The sequence below is a fragment of the Cyprinus carpio genome, chromosome B25 (assembly GCF_018340385.1).
Source record: "Cyprinus carpio isolate SPL01 chromosome B25, ASM1834038v1, whole genome shotgun sequence".
In the NCBI taxonomy this organism is placed as follows: domain Eukaryota; kingdom Metazoa; phylum Chordata; class Actinopteri; order Cypriniformes; family Cyprinidae; genus Cyprinus; species Cyprinus carpio.
The window spans coordinates 11,305,491-11,326,159 of NC_056621.1; the positions used below are offsets into that span (position 1 = coordinate 11,305,491).

Below are 20,669 nucleotides of genomic sequence, written 5' to 3' on the forward strand. Positions count from 1 at the left end.
ATGTCTTTACTGTCACTTTTGATCAATTTAATGCATCCTTACTAAATAAAAATATTAATTTCTTAAAAATACACAAAGCAATTAAAAAAACACACACATATAAATACGAATAAAAAAAGAATTGCAACAACGGTTACAATAAAACAACCTAATGCTTCATTTAACGCTGAAAAGTATCAGTACAAATCCCTCAGAAATAGACATTTATATCCAATATCTATATGCAGAGTATTGCTAAAAAGCCATATGCTGCACTGTAGGAGGGTTATTGTTGTTTGTTGATATTTCTTACTGTGAAAATGAAGTTAGATTTCAGTTAGGATGCTGCTTCAGAAGGTTTTTAGTAGGAGTTTGTTTCTGTAAAGGCAAAAACACCAAAACTAATGTTTTGCTTTCTTGAACGAGCAGAGCAATGAAAGCAGTCAAAGATATGAAGCTGAACTTTCACTGTAATTTTTGCTCTCATGATTCACCCTCTCGCCCTCACTCTTTTAAGATGGTTTCATCAGGCCCTGACCACACATGACTGATGCTTGTCTATTCTGAAATCAGTCGAGGGTAAAAAATCCTATACTGAGGTCCCTGACAAAAGCGAAAGAAATTGCAATCTGCAAGAAAAGATGATTGATGGCTTTTAATCAATGTCCTGCTGCACTAAGGCTTCCTGGCGTGTGGAGAGGCCTGGGTTCACATTGGTGCCAGGGGTCTAAACTTTTAAAATGATGATTGTCATACTGTGCATTTTTACCGGAGTCAGCGGGCGAGGACTGATGATAGAAAAGATGCTCCTGCCAGTTGGCAGGTGGAGATCACAATTACTGACAGCTGGTAGTGAGAGCTGATTGCCAAAGACGCACATAGAACTTCAGTCAGGAAGATTCAAGAAGCGAGAGGCTTCCGATGTTACTGATAAGAATGGAGTGCTTACTGAATATTTTTATATAATTTGTTACAAATACAATTTTAAAAACTATGAAGTAAAATTTTTATTATTATATAATGTTTTCTAAAGACAATATAAGTAATTTACTTTATGCCAATTGCACTCTCCCTCGAAACGTGCAACATCTGAGGCATTGTACTGTGTGAAAAAACTGCACATTTTAGAGTGGCCTTTTATTGTGACCAGCCTAAGGCACACCTGTGCAATAATCATGCTGTCTAATCAGCTTCTTGATCTGCCACACCTGTGAGGTGGATGGATTATCTTGGCAGAGGAGAAGTGCTCACTAAAACAGATTTAGACAGATTTGTGAACAATATTTGAGGAAATAGGCATTTTGTGTACATAGAAAATGTCTCAGATCTTTGAGTTCAGCTCATGAAAAATCGGGGCAAAAACAAAAGTGTTGCATTTATCATTTTGCTCAGTGTATTATCAAATTAAGTTATATTTAGCCTTTAAGTATGTCAGTTAAGCTTTTTAAATATTTACATTAATATTTAGATTATTGTTAACATTGATTCATTTTCACACACACACACACACACACACACATATATATATATAAAGAGTTCTAAACTGTTTTCTATTTTTCTCATCAATGATGTTTAATTAATGTGTTGCAGTTCTACAGCAAAATGTTTTGAGGTATTAATTGTGTGTTGAGTTACATGCCAAAGTTGAATATTTATGGTTAGGGGTTTGTTTAAATCTTTAAGTACAAGTAAGAGTAATGATGGCATATTAGCTAAGCAAGCACAACTAATAACATCTTTGGGCTAAAAGTAGCAAAATTCAACAAATCTACAAGACTCACATCATGAACACAAAACTATCTAGATTATAAAACAAATACAGCTTATAGCAGGCTTATTGATTAGAACGACAGCATTCTAGTTTTGTCGCATTACTCGCTCTTATCAGCAACAGGGTGTTTAAGTTGTTATTAGGAGCATTAGTTTTGTAAATTGACCGCAGCTAGACCTCCTTCGCCATTAGACCCATCAGTGTTTACCTAATGCAACCTGAAATTGTACGATGGCAAGACGTGCTAATGGCTCACGTTGCTAATCAAGGAGCTGGCACTCAGGGGTAGAGGAACTGTCAAGGGTGAAGAGGGAAGCATTTCCAGTAACTGCTGTGTTCTGTGGGCCCCACCGCTTCCTAATTAATGCCACCGTTATGAATTATTTAACAGCGTAATCTCTATGATGTGCAAAACTGAGGCAAACTCTGTGCTCTCAGATCATTCCATGCAGCCGATCTGTCACCTGACAGCAGGGAGCTTTAGTAGTGCAGGCATCATGGGAATTACGATCCTGTCCAGCGCTGTCTCCTATCTCGCTGCACCTTTTCTCTTAATTCGCTCTCAAGTCTTAAAATCTAATTATGCTCATTTGCTGGTTCCGGTAATGGGGCTTTAATCAGACTGCCTTAATCAATGATATCCGGTTGATGGAGGGTTAATGGAGAGCCCTTTAGGGCCTAAGTAAGGTGGATCTGAAGAACTGAAGTGCACATACATTGCTTTTAAGGTTATACTATAGGTTTTACCATGGTGCACTGATGGTACCCAAAGTTAGTTTTAACTAAAACTATTTTTTAAATGGTTAAATCAAATAAAGCTGAAATAAAATTAAACCTAAAATTAAATGTTGCCTTAAACTAAATTAAATTTTGACTTAAATTGTAACTAAAATTTACTAATTGCAAAACAACTAAAACTGATATAAAAACAAAATTAAAAATTATTTAGAAATATTTTTACAAAACAAAAACTAATAAAACTGACAAAAAACATAAATTACTAAAAATGTAAAGTTATTTCAAAATATAAATAAAAATATATATGATATATATGATTATAATTTTATTTATATTTTGAAAAAGCTTTTATATTTAGATTTTCAGTTTGAAAAGAAGTGTCTTATGCTCACATAGGTTGCATTTATTTGATCAAAAATACAGCAAAAACAGTGAAATATTACTATAATTTATAAAATTGTTTTCAGTTTTAGTATATGCTAAAGTATCATTTAATCTTGTGATGCAAAGCTGAATTTTCAGTATCATTACTCCAGTCTTCAGTGTCACATGATCTTTCAGAAACCATTCTAATACGCTGAATAGCTGCTCAACATTTTTTATTGTTATCGATAACAATAAGAAATGTGATATTGTGATATCAATGCTGAAATCATTGCTTACTATTTTTTTGAGAACTACAAGAGTTCAAAATAATAGCATTTATTTGAAATAAAAACCTTTTGTAACATTATGAATGTGTTTACTGTCACTTTTGATCAATTTAATCCATCCTTGCTGAATAAAAGTATTAATTTCTTTAAAAAAAAAAAAAAAAAAAAAAAATCTTACTGACCGCAAACCTTTTATGTGGTATGGTTTCAAGGCACTTCAAAGAATGGTACCATGGTACTTAAAAAATGTGACCTAGTAAATACCTAGAGAAAACACTGTTAATTCATCAGCAGAGCAAAACTATTTGCGAGGCAATTGCTTATAATCTACGCAAGCATTAATCACACACTGTGAAAACTTTTCACCGAGGTGATTCACACTGTTCTTAGCCTCTGTTGCTAAGTGGCAAATCGGTTAAATTACCATCTATAATAAACCAATGAACTATACCGAACAATATTGAGTGGGAGAGTAAGATTCATATTTTCTGATTATTCTCCACCTACACACCTGTTCAAATACAATTTGGGGAGTCATTCTATATTTGCTTTCATCTGCCATTGGTTGCATTCAGAGCAGTGTTATATAATGCCAGTGTACTAATGACTTTTCTTGTGCAGCAACAGCTGCTACATGATCTGGAGGCTTTTGAAGATGTAAAATGATATCAATAAGAGTAATTTTCAATGAAATTCAATGAAACTGTTTTAAATGTCAAAGGTTACACAACACCATTTTCAAAAAATGGCCATTTTGGCTGTTTCTTTACACAACAACGGTGTTTCGGGGGCCCAAAAACGCTATCTTTGAAATTGGTTTGGTTTTAAAATTTGGTTTTAAAGTGCCAATATTAGAAAACAATACTGTTATCTTCCTGTGTAAACTATGAAAACTTGTGCAAATGGTGATGTCGTGCATGTGGTATTAGGTGTTCAATCTATAGGAATGCATATGTGCACAGGCGTGTAAGGTTTCTTCACAAAGTAACTTCACTAACTACTGGCGTGTACAATACAGCATTTTAGTCGCTTTCACAGGATCTGTGCAAACAGGGATGCTGATAATGTATATTTCAGTAGTTTAGTTCAGTATTTCAGTAGCCAAGGGCACTTCTTTTGGCAGAGTTTGCTTGTCTCAATTCTCTGATTGGTGGAGATCTGTTTAGACTCATGGGTAATGTAGTTTTTCACCAGAAATTCCACTGATTAACATGATTATTTAAAAAAAGTAATGTCATACAGTACCATCGATTGACAGCTCACAGTTGATCTTAAGTTATCATTCAAAATCAGTTGTCCTATCGAGAAAATAAATTAGACTTTTTACTTCTGTAACTCTATAAAAGTGAAAGGGGATCTAGCATTTCAAGCCCCTCAAAAAAAAACACAATGATGCTTTCTGATGGCATGCTGCATGTCGTATCCATGGATGATTTGGTTAATTACCTCAATTCTTCTCCTCTTGCATCTTTAAATTAAACTTGAGAGTGGGTGTGCTAACAAGGGTCACATCCAATTAAGCAGAATATGATTTGGCAATGTGTGATTTTCTCTGCTAATATGTGCATACTAAAGAGAACACTCGAAGTGCTTTCTAAATCAGATTATAGGTTACACAAACGTATGTTGAATCCTGCTCAAATAGTAGGCTATAAATCGGTTTTGCCATTTAAACATCAGTGACATCAGGTGCACGTTACAGTGGTCCATTGGAACTATTATTGATGGTTCATTTAACCAAGCAATCTATTCTTACTGTATGTGACTACAGGCATATTTTGATGCAAAATAGAAACCATGATATTAGCTACATGTTTGCAATTTTATGTTTCCTTTCTCATCCTCTTTATAATCCTCACAAGCTATATCTCCTCTCTCTCATTACAGTTCAGAGGTGAATTATGCACCTCCAGCCTTAAATAGAAGCCAATTAGGTGAGCAATGCTGTGGTTACATGTCCCTGATTTACAACAGAATAAACAGATTCTGGAATATTAGGGCTATACAGTTAGCACACATCACTTATTTGAAAAGCCCTGTGAAGGACTGATCATCTATCCGGTGTAATCGTCAAGGGGATTCTATGCACTCACAATTGCACAATAATGGTTTGTTATTGGCAGCTAAGCACGCAGTTCATACCGGAAAAATTAAGGCTCCGTCCTACAGCTGTATTGCTGTCCAAACAATACAATGGTACCCATGATAATCCTTTATTGTAAATGCACAAACATATATGCATGATAATACACTTTAATGCAAAACCCACAGATAAACCCACTAATATAAATCCCTAATTAGATAAGATTACAACTCACTCTTTAAGCATTTACATCAAGTGCAATCTTTACATAAGTGGTGGGCTGTGTCGCAAAAATGGGTCTCACTTGTTTAAAACCATGCTAAATGTAAGCCATTTTCCCATAATCAACTAAACACAATTACATTTGCAGAAACCACAAACTTTGTGCTCAAAATGAGCATAAAATGCAAAACAATAATATTGAAGATCCACTGCCAAAAGCACAAATGTATTAACATTTGAAATAAATAAATATTAATAAATAACATAACAAAAATAAATAACATTTGAAAGGTAAAAGCAAAAGTTGGAATTACAGTGTATTCATTTGTGAAAAAATATTAAACACAATTAGAAAATGTTAAAATATTTATTGAATACAGTTTATTGTCATGCTTCCATATTTATTTATTTTGATTTATTTATGTGCTTTTTTAAGGTCACAATTTTATGATACGGTTTGCTATTTGTTTGATACTTGTCTTTGCTATTTGCATTGGTTACTAATATTCTGACCCCCAGATTTCATAATTATTATTAATTATAACCCCCCCCCACAAAAAAAAAAAAAACATATGAAAATTAATTGTGCTTATTCTTTTAATTTATTGTTAATAACTAGAGATTTAACAGTTATATTTTGACCACTGAATTTGCCTCATGATGTCCAATGTAAAATCTGGATCCTAACACACACAAATGATTTAAAAAGTGGGTTAAAACAATTAAAATAAAATAATGTTTATTAATAAGGATATGGCAGAATTTGCACAAGTAGCATGGGTGTGCGTTCTGTTTTTTTTCCTCCTGTCAGATTTCTGTAAGGGTGTCTCTATCTCTCATATCCATCAGCATAACACGGATCAGGTTTCAGCAAGACCACCGAAGCACTTAAGAGTATGTAATGGTGCATAATATATCAACATGGGATTAGCACCAGATGTCAGGGTGATCCAACTTACTAAGACAGTGGTTCTCAAACCTGTCCTTGAGTGCCCCCTGCCCTGCACATTTTGTATGTCTCTCTCATCTACAGTATCACACCTGATTCAACTCATAAGCTCATAAGTGGAGACTGCAAGACCTGAAGTTGGTAAGCCAGATATAGGGAGGCATACAACACATGCAGTGCTGGGGGTACTTCATGGAGAAGTTTGAGAACCCCTGCACTAAGATATACAGGTGCATCTCAATAACTTAGAATGTGGAAAAGTTAATTTATTTCAGTAATTCAACTCAAATTGTGAAACTTGTGTATTAAATAAATTCAGTGCACACAGACTGAAGTAGTTTAAGTCTTTGGTTCTTTTAATTGTGATGATTTTGGCTCACATTTAACAAAAAAACACCAATTCACTATCTCAACAAATTAGAATACTTCATAAGACCAATAACAATGGCCTTCTGGAAAGTATGTTCATTTACTGTACATGTACTCAATACTTGGTAGGGGCTCCTTTTCTTTAATTACTGCCTCAATTCGGCGTGGCATGGAGGTGATCAGTTTGTGGCACTGCTTTTGTGGAAAACCCACCGATTCCACTTTGAAAGTGGCCTTCAGCTCATCTGCATTTTTTGGTCTCTTGTTTCTCATTTTCCTCTTGACAATACTCCATAGATTCTCTCTGGGGTTCAGGTCTGGTGAGTTTGCTGGCCAGTCAAGCACACCAACACCATGGTCATTTAGCCAAATTTTGGTGCTTTTGGCAGTGTGGGCAGGTTACAAATCCTGCTGGAAAATGAAATCAGCATCTTCAGAAAGCTGGTCAGCAGAAGGAAGCATGAAGAGCTCCAAAATATCTTGGTAAATGGGTGCAGTGACTTTGGTTTTCAAAAAACACAATGGACCAACACCAGCAGATGACATTGCACCCCAAATCATCACAGACTGTGGAAACTTACCACTGGACTTCAAACAACTTGGGCTATGAGCTTTTTCACCCTTCCTCCAGACTCTAGGACCCTGGTTTTCCAAATGAAATACAAAACTTGCTCTCATCTGAAAAAAGAGGACTTTGGACCACTGGGCAATAGTCCAGTTCTTCATTCTCTTTAGCCCAGGTAAGACGCCTCTGACATTGTCTGTGGTTCAGGAGTGGCTTAACAAGAGGAATACTACAACTGTAGCCAAATTCCTTGACACGTCTGTGTGTGGTGGCTCTTGATGCCTTGAGCCCAGCCTCAGTCCATTCCTTGTGAAGTTCACTCAAATTCTTGAATCGATTTTGATTGACAATCCTCATAAGGCTGCGGTTCTTTCGGTTAGTTGTGCATCTTTTTCTTCCACACTTTTTTCTTACACTCAACTTTCTGTTAACATTCTTTGATACAGCACTCTGTGATCAGCCAGCTTCTTTGGCAATGAATGTTTGTAGCTTACCCTCCTTGTGAAGGGTGTCAATGATTGTCTCCTGGACAACTGTCAGGTCAGCAGTCTTCCCCATGATTGTGTAGCCTAGTGAACCAAACTGAGAGACCATTTTGAAGGCTCAGGAAACCTTTGCATGTGTTTTGAGTTGATTAGCTGATCGGCATGTCACCATATTCTAATTTGTTGAGATTTGGTGGGGTTTTGTTAAATGTGAGCCAAAATCTTCACAATTAAAAGAACTAAAGACTTAAACTACTTCAGTCTTTGTGCATTGAATTTATTTAATACACAAGTTTCACAATTTGAGTTGAATTACTGAAATAAATGAACTCCATGACATTCTAATTTATTGAGATGCACCTATATACTACATTATTTAGCATTTTTATTTCAGTCCAAAAAAATTATTTTTTTCTTTTTACAATAATGTCTTTAAATTTAATTTTTACAATTCCTTAAACAGTCTATTTCCATCTTTTATCTGTGGTGTCAGACTTTTGTACCCCAATGATTTTTTTCCCAATATGGTATGTGTACACAACACACATGTTAGTAAACCACATGAATATTCAAATCCTTGTATACATTAAAGTGGAATAAATAGACTGCTTGCTTTCCCACTAATCCCAAGGTGCAAGACAGAATGTTTCAATGGTGATTAATTTTCTTCAGCACAAGCTCAGAAGAAAGACATTCGGGTCTCTTTTCTCAAAGCATGTTTAATAAACACTGCAAGGCTAAGCAAGTGCAATCACCAAAACAAAGACTTCAACAACTAGTCAAAGAAAATTTCAAACAAAAGACATTGGTGACAAGGTCAGTAAATGCAAACAGCTCTTATTTCAGACAAAGCAAATAGACAAATGAGCCATAACAATAGCACAATCTATTAGTGCTAAATAACAGATTAGTGCCAAATAACATATGCTGTTTCAGAGATTAAAGTTATGTTTATGATACCATGTTCAGCCTTAGACAGGACTACAGCCATGTGTTCAGAAATCTAAATGACTCTAATATGATTTTTAGCATTTCAAATTTCAAAGAGTTGCTCTCCTAGGAGGTGGCAAGGCAATAAAGGATGAATAAAACCAGTCCAAAAATAGAGCCTTGAGGGATCCCTAATGTTATAGTTGTTCCAGCTAAGCAATAACCCTTGATTGAAGCAATGGATATTCAGTGTCTGGTTTCTCCTCAAAGTACAGTACTAAACAGACAAGACACATGCAACATCCAAAGAAAAACCAGAAAAAGCCATTTAAGGGTCCGTACACAAAGAACTAATGCTGAATTTCATGTGAATATGATTTTGTAGATCTAATGCTTAATTTCATGTGAATATGATTTTGAGTTATGAGTTATTTCTACACCTTTATCAACACTATATGACTGTTTTCAAACAGGTTTCGGAACATTTACAGTGTTGTGTTCCGTTTCCAAACACTATCCCTGTCGGCGATAGTGAAAAACACTTAAGGGAAATGAAGATAGACATGGATTATGTACAGCTGAGAAGGTTATTTTAACAGAGAAAGTTGACACACTTCACCTATAATTTTCAATACTGTTTACTTAAGTCTTGATGTCTTCTGAAGTTACAGATGTCTGCTTAGTCTGTTTTTCTTGGTTTACTAAAAAAGGTTTAAAAACCAAAAGTAAATGTGAAAAGTTATTTTAAAATGTTATTTAAAAAATAGAGCCTTTACAACATATTATTTGTAACCAATATGTGACATGCAACATCCCAGTTAACAAGCAATATTCTCAGAATTGTGTCTAACGTTTTGCCGATTTTTTCTCAAAGTTAAGAACAAACATTCCAGTAATGTTAAAATAACATTCGTTCAGAGTTGTCTGGTCTTTAATAATGTTCTAAAGACATTAAAACAAAAATGTAATTTATACACTGTTCATAGAACGGTTTATTTGTACATTTATGTAGCATTTTTAAATATTACTATACTTGTTTCGAAACATTCAGAGAAAATTCAAAAGTAACTTTTCCATAATATTTGCAAAATAATTACATGTAATGTTCCCTTAATGTTTGCATGAAAATGTATTTTCTGCTTGACAGACACAAAGGATGCAAATCTATCAGGAATCATAAATTAGTGCTTTGAAGTTTCCATACAAATTCATGAATGTATTGTTGCATATGTAGTTTGAAACAGCTGGGAGCTGGTAGGGATAAAAATAAAAAATAAAAAAAAAAAGATGAGAGGGAATTATGGAAGTGTGTCAGAGGGTTGGCTCAGTTGTGGAGACTGTATGGGGACCAGGCATGCCCTCATTTGGTGGTAAAAGGGATGTTTGAGTCTGTCAGAGGGTTTTACCCTTTCACACATCAAACTTATAGAGATAAACACATTCATTTCTAGCCAGTTACCTACCAGAATTTCAGGGCTCTGTTGTTTGATATGTATGTAGTATTTTCTGTACATAACCAAAATCATTAGCATTCGATTTAACTCTCCAGAGAAGAGATGGTTATAAGTACAAACAATATACAGTACACTTTTATGGGCTTGAGATAGGGACATGAAGTCACTGATGATGAGATGTTGTTAAACTCATTCAGTATCGGAAGAGACACCAAGTTCCACTAAAAGAATGTTTGATGTGGGCTTTTGTCTCGCTTTGCTGTGTTAGTGTTCGATCACCAGCCACTTAGACATTATTATTAATGGAAGTACTTTGGGACAAGGTGTGTTTAAGTAGTTTTAATTTTAAAATTCTTTTGATTTTTGTTTGTGTGTGTGTGTGTGTGTGTTAATAAAATGGTGTGGTTATTGTTTTTTTTTTTTTTGATTTGTTGTTGATTTCCGCTTTGTGTATTTGCAGTGTGCTTTACTTTAGTAAATCAACTTCTTGAATTTTCAAAGTTTTGATTGAATTAGGCCACGAAAGTTTCCACATCACTTGAGCCTGTCACTTTCCCTTCACCGTGTTTTCTTTAACAACAAGCTCAGTACCCTCACGACAATCAAACCTAATTTTTAACAATTGCCCGGGCTTCATTTCCATTTCAGTTGAAATGAAATAATAATAATACAATAAAAAACATGTACCCATAGCAAATTAATGAGGCATATATAAAGAAGATGTGATCTGATGCTGTAGTTAATGCAAAAGGCTTGTTTTGTGATTTCTATTTAAGACGAGACACAATTTTGAATGATGCCATTATATAACAACCTAAATAATTGACTAGCGGAATTTGTGCCAGTGGATTCAGGAGCATATAAACGTCTATTGGGAATTATCCAAGGGAAAATGCAGAACTTCAGATAATCACTGATAAACTAGAGATGTTGGAAAATGGATATCTCTCTAATCTGTGTAAACACACTCTCACTGTCTTTGCAAACAAAATCAACAATGGAAACATGTGAATCCTGTTCCCAAAGTTCAAATTGTTGGTTTTGTATTAAGGCGCCATCTGATGGACAAACAGAATCATCACATTACAATTTCTCTGGGAGGTGCAACTGTTTAAGAAAGCAACTAGCAATATTATAATCCTAAATTGTGTTTTTTTTGTTTAATGAATAAGTGTGTTTTAATGAATTAGTCAAACTCTTTAATTCAGGTTCTGGTTATAAATATATAGTTGAATTTACTACCGATTAAGTATTTTGAACACAAAACACAAAGTTCCTTTGAGATTTGAAAATTCTTCCAAGAGTAAAGTCATTTTCCCCCCGTATCACTTATTTGGCAAGAAAATGTCTGCTTGTGTGCCAAAATTAAAGTTATTTTGCACAGCCAGACTGACTGTGTCCTGATGTGTTTCCCGTTCTCAAATTTCCAAGTTGAACTCTTGAAAGGCTAATGGACAAACTCAAAGGGAGAGAGGCAAGTATGGTGTATATTTTACAATAAATATGCAGTAATTTGAATCGTATGATCTGCAGAGTTGATTTATCGAGTGAAAGCATGTCAGGACATCTGGAGTTTATTACAACTAAAAACACAGCCTGTGAAGACCTGCCTTTTCAGCAACTCCATCAAATACAGTTCAAGAATTTGAATAACAAACAACCAGTTGCTTCTGGACTCCAGATGGCTCCATTTTATCAGACTGACATTAGACAAGACAAGAAGGGGGTTCTCTCTAAACAAGACAGAAAGAAATCAAAGTGGAAATATACATTATGCTTTTGTCTTTGGTAACTGTATTTCTTTGGCTTGGAATGGGACAAGCTCAAAGGACAACTCCTGATTTTATTATGGAATATTTTCAGAGACAACTTCAGGAGCTTGAGGTAAGACCATTTTTTTTAAGACAGCTGATTTTGTGGCCAAATACTTTTGTTCTTTTACGTGCTTTAACAGAAACCAGTGTAATATTTTAATTTATGTTTAAGTAGCTTACTATGAACTAAACTTTAAGATAGAACTCATTCTAAACTACTCCTTTGAGTAAGTGCAATGTGTTCCGTTTTTTTTTTTTTTTTTTTTTAACAACATAACCCCAATCTAACCATAATATCAGAACAACTTAACATTTTTATAACACTAATGTTCCTCCAAGACTAACAAGTATGTTGATCTGTGTCATACTTGGCCAAATTATGGGGTCAGGGTTTAGCTGGTTAGCAAAAAGCATGTTACTCCGTGTCTCTCTCGTCTCCAAGCAAAATATAGATTGCAACATTTAAAATATAGCAGTTTTACCAGTGACCTTTCTGTTCTTTGTTGTTTTAATGCGTAATCAGTCAAATGGTATTTTTGTGCATTTATCTGAAAAGGGACGACTGATCAAATGCGAGCAAAACTTCCAGCACTTCAGTCAAAGGATGTATGACATGTCCAAGGAGATACATGGCGAAAAAAGCAAGATGAATGTACTGAAATCAGAGGTCAAAGGTCACATTGACACCTTTGCTATGCGTTTGGACCGAGTGGAGAGAGATGTGGAATACCTGCATAATAAGATCCCTGACACCGTTCAGGTTGATATTGAGGACTCGCTGATCGAGCACCAGGTGAAAGAAGCCAAACTAAAAAAGACATCTGTAATCCCTAAGGGCAAAGGTAAATAAGATATTTAGGGATCTATTATTTTGAATCAAGCCCTACAACTTTTATTTTCAGGTCTTTTGTGTGTGTGTTAGTGCTTGAATATGTGCATTACATAAAAGATTTCATTTCCTGAGGAAAACTGTATAAATAATTAGATTGCATTTGAAATGTTTAATTTTTTAAATGTCTACAAGAAACTATGCAACAATATTTAAATCTTGTACTATTCTGTCTAAATAAATTATTACACTAAAAACCAAAATTGAATATTTTAAATGCTACAAGTTAAATAAATTTAGGCATCACAACATTATAATGCACAGTATAAAAAATGCGTATTCAATCCGAGATTAGCTAAATATTAACATTGTTATATTAAATTATAATTAATACTGTATATTAAAGTATATTAAAATTATAATACTTAAATGTATTAATTTAATTGTAAATTTAATTGTAATAATTAATTTAATATATATTTATAAATTATTATATTATAAATTATAAATTACGTTTACCAAAAGTTTTGCCATCACTGGAATAAATTAAATTAATTAACTATTAAATTATTAGTGTTATTAAAAGAAATAACTTTAAATGAGCATTACATGATGGCTTAAGTTAATTTAAATGTAAAAATATTGCATGTAAAATTAAATAATTATTATCAATTCAACACCAACACTAATAACTTAAAATAATCTTTAATATTACCTCCTAATTGATATGGTACCAATCTATTGTGAAGGAAGACATAAAGCATGTAATCTACATAATTATTATATATAATTATTATTAATATAAGTATAATCATTATAAGTAATTATAATAATTACTATATGCTACAGCTGCATAAACTTAATTTGAACTTGATTTGAACTTGATTCTTCCAGACTGCAGTTCAGAGGTTGTGGGTATCAAGTCTCTCAAAATCGTCAAGAAAGCAGGCGACGCCAATGGATCCTGGATGAAGGATCCAACAAAGGGTTCTGCTAAGATTTACTTTTTTAGTGGCACTCGAAACAGTACAGTATTAGCATATACCTCTCTGAAGACCTTCACCGAACCAAACTCTACCAAAAAAACAGAAGTTATCCGTCTTCCTTTTCCCTGGCACGGAACTGGCCATGTGGTCTACAACGGCTTTGTGTACTACCACAGCGCAGACACCAACAATGAGATCCTGAAGGTCCACCTCAGCAACCGTACGGTGGTTGATCAGTTGCTGCTTCCTGGAGCCGGCCGGATGCCGGCATATTCCCTCAATCCTCACACTCTGCTGGATCTCGCTGTAGATGAAATGGGGCTCTGGTCGATCCATGCCGACCCAGACTTTGGCGGCAACCTGGTGATCACCAAGCTGGACCACAGTAGTCTGGCAGTGGAGCACACATGGGATACCAACTGCAATAGCCGTGATGCAGAAGCGGCTTTCATAATCTGTGGAACCTTATATGTGGTCTACAACTCCCACTACGGTGGAAGGTCCAGCATCCAATGCGTGTTTGATATCCATGACACCATCTACACAGAGAGCATTTCTGTGCTGTTCTTCCCAAAGCGTTACACCAGCCACACCGCTTTGCATTTCCACCCAAAGGATAAGCAACTGTATGCTTGGGATGATGGCTATCAGACCATCTATAAGTTAGAAATCAAGAAAATATAAGATAGGTCAGTTCTACATAATAGTTACAATGAGGTCCTTTTAGCCAGCAGTGCTTTTTTTTCCTTCCCAACCACATATAATCTTCTTGTAATTGAATGGAAGGCACTTTGTAGTTGTGCCAGACTGTCATTTCCTGACAAACAAAGGACTCTTTGACCTCCTCGGTTCAGTCAGAGAACCCCAAGTATCATATCTGCACTCTTTCTATGATTTGAGACGGTGAAAGATGTTTATCCAACAGCAGTCGCCTACTCTATAAAAAAAATAGAGATATATGACAGGAATAGCCTGTCTGCAATGCATATGTCTCTTAAAAAAATATATCTTGTTTGCCTTTCAAATTTACATTATTTCTGAGGTGGAGGGGGATCACGGCTTGAAATAAAACTATAATGTGCACCATACAAAGCTCAATTTGTGTAATAATAATTTTTCTGACATATTTTGGAAATAATCAATGATAATTCATAACTTAGTCGTGATTTAACAATATATTAACATATTCCCAGGTCTGTTTTCACGAATCATATTCTTTAGTCTCTAAATTTAGTTTTGAGCTTGCAGGCGTGTGCATGTCGTTTTGCGCATGCGCACTTGTGCACACTTTCTGTGTTTGTGAACTTGAACGGCCTGCACAGAAGATGGCGCTGCTATTCTCCATACAGATTTCCAGCACCACCTGAAGAGCATATTTGAAGACAAAGGCGACACTACAAAACAACACATTTGAAATGTTTACTTTATAAGCTTATTTTATCGTTTATCGGTAACACGTGAAACTAAAGAAGAAAGCATCTTTTACCGCTCCTGTGCTTCTAGAAATATTAACTTACCCCCTCGCTTCCTGTTCTAAATTAAAAGAGTTCCACTGTACTTTTTCCGCATTAAAATGAGTGTTACTTTAGTTTATTTGCACATAATATGGCAATAGTTTCGCGATAAGCCCCGCCTCTTACAGCACGTGACAGGTGATTGGTCAGAGGAAACGTACCTCACATTTCTTTATTATATGGAGCAGCGCAGTTCGATCCTAACAGATGAGCGCGACTACAGCTGACAGGAGGATTTAAAATCAGTCGGGATCGGGAATTACTTACATTACAGGTAAGTTGAATTAAACAAACAAACAAAAAAAATACATCCTGTTAACATTTCTTTCTTGGTGCACAACAACTTTTTTACAATTTTAAGCAGTAGGCTACTAAATTGTTTTTCCCATGTGTAGTGTCATACAAAAAATCAAGAAAGTTTAGGTGTAGTAACACATAGTTCCAAGTAAAACATGTAATTAAAATACATTTCATTTATAATTTCAGATATTTATTATTATTATTATTGATACGTTTGTGTGTTCCTGTGTATTATATATAATTGTCTTGAGATTTTGCATAATATGCATAACATGATATAAAATTGCATTATAGCTAGTGTATGTGTAAAAGAAGTTAAATGTTAATATAGCATATATACATAATACATAATGAAAATAATGAATATATATGAAGTGTTCCGATGCAAAAGCCAGATGCACTTAGAGACTTTTATACTATATATATATATATATATATATATATATATATATATATATATATATATATATTAGACCATTATGTATTATTATACTAATAAACAATAAGCTATATTATGATGACAAGCTGAAATTTTATATCTAATGCAAAAATATATAATATAGTGCATATATATTCATTTCTATTCCAAATTTTCTTGTATTCATTATTTACATTAATTGTACACCACTATGCTATGCAATGATGACCAAAGAGCAATAATCACTGACCAGAAACTTAAATTCAGATGTAATTGCTCTGTCAAATCCTGAAGGATCTAGGTACAGTAGATAACTGGGTCATACAGTGTACAGGATGAACTGTCTCAGATGAGCCATTATCTGACTGCATATACTCAAAGTATTCTGCTATTTGTTTTGCAATGAAGCTTATTACAGTTCTTGTCTCTGCCTGTTACTATTCATTGTCCATGTTTGTTTTACTGCCAGTTTTCATTATAGTGTATAAAGCCTCTTCCTTCAGTCCTGACCCCAGCAGGGTCAGTGAGCAGCCACACTACTGTATGTGCTGCAGTGGAGATTTCACTTGGTAATGATTGTGGGGTTCAACAAAGCTGTCTGTGAAGATCATGTGCTTAGAAAAAAGGATAAAGGCTTTTTTATTTGTCCACTTCCCCTGGTTTGTGAAAACAGCAAACAATTGTATTGCTATTTGATGGCACCACCATAGAATGATGGTCAAATTAAAGCATTTAGAAATAGAGTTTAATATTTTATAGATGATTTTTTTTTTGTTGATGTTATCGTGTTTGTTTAAAGGATCATGTTGTAATGTGTAGCTTTTTAAAGGTTGAATAATGTACAAGCCTTTACAGTCTTCATGACCTTTGACTTTATTCTCCATCCCTCTGATCTTCACTTTTTTGTATTCAGAAAGAGGAAGAGGAGGGAATATCACTTACTGATTAACAGTTCTTAGCATCTTAACAGTTCAATGTTTTCCTGTCAGAGCGAATTAAAAACAAGATGTTGATTTCTGGATTTTTTTTGTTTGTTTATTATTAGTGGTGGCAAGGTTGAACATGAGAAGTAGTTTATGAGAACAGATGAAGGAGAGGATGGTTGTTGTGAACAGACACAGAGCCCTGAGGCTCTTCTACTGTGTGATTACCGTGAACTTATTTCCATAGAGGTGTACATACATGTCCTGACTGACCTGTTTAACCACAACCATTTCACTGAATGACAAGTTGAAAATTGTGGCTATTTTCTCACTTAGATCAACACAGCTAACAGGGAACGTTATCAGAACTTTGGCTAATGTTCTAGCAAAGTTAAAAACAAATGTTTTTCCAATTAGTGTTAATAGAATGTTCGTTCAAAGTTATCTGGTCTTTAATAATGTTCACAAAACATTAACAAAACGTTCTTAGAATATATGTTTGTTAGCTGTTTTGTTATTAAAAGAGATAGTTCATGAATGACATGAGGATGAGTAAATAATGCCAAAGTTTTCATTTCATCAAATATGCCATTTAATGCTTTGCAATCCTCAGTGTGCTTTCTTATTCTGAGGGGATTTCTGAGGGGCTTTTAAAGTTAAATACAGTTTAATGAGCATCTAAACTTCACTTCAGCTGTCACTCTTTGAGTTATTTACATGAATTCTCTTGTCACTTTGATGTGTTCATCTTCTAGATTTAGGAATTGAGATCCAATTACCATTTACATTTTGTACAAAACTCTGGAACCAAATCCCATTCCATTCTGCAGAATAAGATAGAGAGCAATGGAGATCCCATGCAATATGCATTGGGTGGTATTGATGTCAGGGACCTGTAGGACAGAGCCGTGACGTTTTGCCCCATGAGCAGGGCTTTCCTGTGCCGAGCGGCTCGCTGACATTTTCACAGGCCTTGGTACTACAGTCGAATGCACCTGCTCAGGACTGACATTTCTCTTGTTACTGCGGAGGAGTGCAGCATTCAAGCCAGCTGCCACAACGCATTCGCTCCGGTGAGTAGAGCTCGCGATCAGCCAGGGGTTGAGCCCGAATCGAACTTACATCCGCCTTCACTGAGCCATGAATCATTCTGAGTATGGCGGTCCATGTGTGTAACATCAGAACTGTTTTGATCTCTTGGACATTCTGATGTTAATATGTGTAGAAGTGTTATGTGGAAACTTCTTTATTAATGCGACAAAGCTTCCTCTCGGTTTTCCGCTTGTTGATCGCACTACTCGTATGGGCTGTACACTGTAAAAAAAAATAAAAAAAAAAGATTTCTAGAAGATTATTGGAGTACTTTATAAAAGAAAATAATATTTGAGTCTTTCTTTGAGTCCATATTTATTATGTATATATAAATACACACACATACATGTATGTAATATAAATTATATACAAGTGTTTACAAATACATACAATACATACAAATATTTGTTTAAATATAAACATACAGTGGCATGCGAAAGTTTGGGAATCCCTTGCAGAATCTGTGAAAATGTGAATAATTTTAACAAAATAAGAGAGATCATACAAAATGCATGTTATTTTTTATTTAGTACTGATGAACAACTCATGAACAACTATCACAAAACAAAGGTAACCACACACAGTATTAAGAACCAAGGGTTCACAAACTTTTGAATGGGGATTTTTTTTGTCCTGTGGATTATATGTTAACATCTTTTATGTAAAATATCTTACTCAGGACAGTACTAAATAAAAAATAACATGCATTTATTATGATCTGAAAATTATTCACATTTTCACAGATTCTGCAAGGGGTTTCCTAAACTTTTGCATGCCACTGTATGTGTGTATATTTATATATACTGTACATAATAATTATACAGAGTAGATATACATATAGAGTACACAAACATATAGTATGTAAACATAAACTTTTATTTTGTATTGACTAATTGCGAATACAAATTACCATTTTAAACACTGTTTGAGCATAAGACAACATTAATGGGACAGTTTATGTCAGATTTTGTTGCTGAGCTCACACTTCTGTCTATGTTAAACCAATGGCAAATAAGACCAACCTACCTAATTATCATTCAAGAGATGGAAATGTAAGAATAAATACAATAAATATATATATAAAACTTATTTTTTAAATGGTAACATGTCAGAATAAATAAATATAAAAATAAAAATGAACACATAAATAAATATAAAATAAATAAAGAAGATAATTAAGAGTGGGAAAGTATTACAAAAATAAATTAAGGACTAAACTGACTTAAAAATTAATTGTATTTGTTTTAGCAAGTAATGTATTCTTAATATTACATTTATTTATTTACTTAAAATTTTTGCAGGTTTGGTCTTCCATATGTAATTATTTGTAAATTTTTTTAACAATTTAAGAGTGAAAATTGTTTCAAGAGAAATCTACACCAATTTTTTTTTTTGTTTTTTTGTGTAGTCATACGGTGCTGCAACTCTATCCCCTTGTTATTTGAACTGGGTTTGTTGTGAATGACTTAACATGTATGAAAAGTAACCTGTATCGAGAAGGTAGAGCTTGCGGTGGAGCCTAAACCTGCTTGCACCAGGGCATAGTCGTCTCATTGTCTGCTGTCACACAGATCCCACAACAATGAGGCCTTGTGTCAGCTGCTGCATTTGAACTGTGCTACAGGTCACCTTTCTGCCAGTATAGTGTGTTTAACCAAGGGATGTGCGGTGCCCACGCGATATGTCAGCGCGTTGGGATGGTTTAATGCTGAGTGGGGACGGTTAAGCTGTTTGAGGACTGCTGCCTTTGATGTTCTCATGTTAGTGTGTTTTGAAGTGGTTGTTTTATTGGTTTGACACCTAATGCTGATGCCACTTCCTCCCGCTGCAGTATTTCTGCCCAAGGCCGCTTACAGTTGCTTTTGCTTTTACTGTACATAGTGGGAATTTTTAAACAACATGGATGGAAAATACTTCTATGGAATGGCTTCCAGGCAAATGTAATAACAATTAAAATGAAGCATGTTTTTAGGTTTCAAACAAGACCATGGTCAGCACAGTGGATTTATTAAAATAATATTAAATATACTATTTATTTATTTATACACTACTGTTCAAAAGTTTGGGGTCTGTTGGAAATGTTTTAATGTTTTTGAAAGAAGTGTCTTATGCTCACCAAAGCTGCATTTATTTGATTAAAAGTACAGTAAAACGGTATAAAATTGTGAGATTATTCCTAATAATTATCAGCAGTCATTACTCCGATGTTCAGTGTGACATGATCTATCAGAAATCAAACAAATATGGTGATTTGATGACATTTCTTATTATTATCAATGTTGAAAACTGGTGCTGCTTATTTTTTTATTTTTTTATTTATTTACTGGAAACCGTGATAAATTTTTATGATGATTTTTTTTACACATTTCTTAATAGAACAGATTGTATTTAAATTGGAAATCTTTTGTTTCATTATAAATGTATTCACTGTCACTTTTGATAAATTTAATTCATCCTTGCTGAATAAAAGTATTAATTTCTAAAACATTATAATAATACATAAACTGTTACTGACCCTAAACTTTAAAACAGTATTGTACAATAATATTTTTACATTTTATGGGAACTGTTTTTACCATTATACCACTGTTATCA

At 34.3% G+C, this 20,669-nt stretch overlaps 2 protein-coding genes across 12 annotated transcripts in view; both read left to right on the forward strand.

The window, feature by feature from the left end:
- Nucleotides 1-11,656: 11,656 nt before the first annotated feature.
- olfml1 (olfactomedin-like 1) lies at nt 11,657-14,913 on the forward strand. Its single transcript, XM_019122292.2, has 3 exons — nt 11,657-12,082; nt 12,569-12,854; nt 13,736-14,913. Exons 1-3 carry the CDS (start codon nt 11,972-11,974, stop codon nt 14,509-14,511), a joined length of 1,173 nt encoding a protein of 390 aa, XP_018977837.2. The 5' UTR covers nt 11,657-11,971; the 3' UTR covers nt 14,512-14,913.
- A 357-nt stretch (nt 14,914-15,270) lies between these two features.
- Nucleotides 15,271-20,669, forward strand: part of ppfibp2b (PPFIA binding protein 2b) — a 56,495-nt gene continuing 51,096 nt past the window's right edge. For 2 of the 11 annotated variants that reach the window (XM_042753200.1, XM_042753194.1), the window contains exon 1: nt 15,272-15,615. The gene's annotated coding sequence lies outside the window, so the exon portion shown is untranslated. Of the gene's footprint in view, nt 15,616-20,669 lie in introns of all 11 variants that reach the window. The other 9 variants (XM_042753196.1, XM_042753198.1, XM_042753190.1 and 6 more) reach the window with 8 other exon arrangements.

Bases quoted from the DNA above. Each gene is read 5' to 3' on its own strand.
- olfml1 (XM_019122292.2), top strand. From the start codon at position 11,972: ATGCTTTTGTCTTTGGTAACTGTATTTCTTTGGCTTGGAATGGGACAA. The intron at 12,083-12,568 runs GTAAGACCATTT...TTATCTGAAAAG, and splicing joins GACAACTTCAGGAGCTTGAG to GGACGACTGATCAAATGCGA. The intron at 12,855-13,735 runs GTAAATAAGATA...TGATTCTTCCAG, and splicing joins TGTAATCCCTAAGGGCAAAG to ACTGCAGTTCAGAGGTTGTG.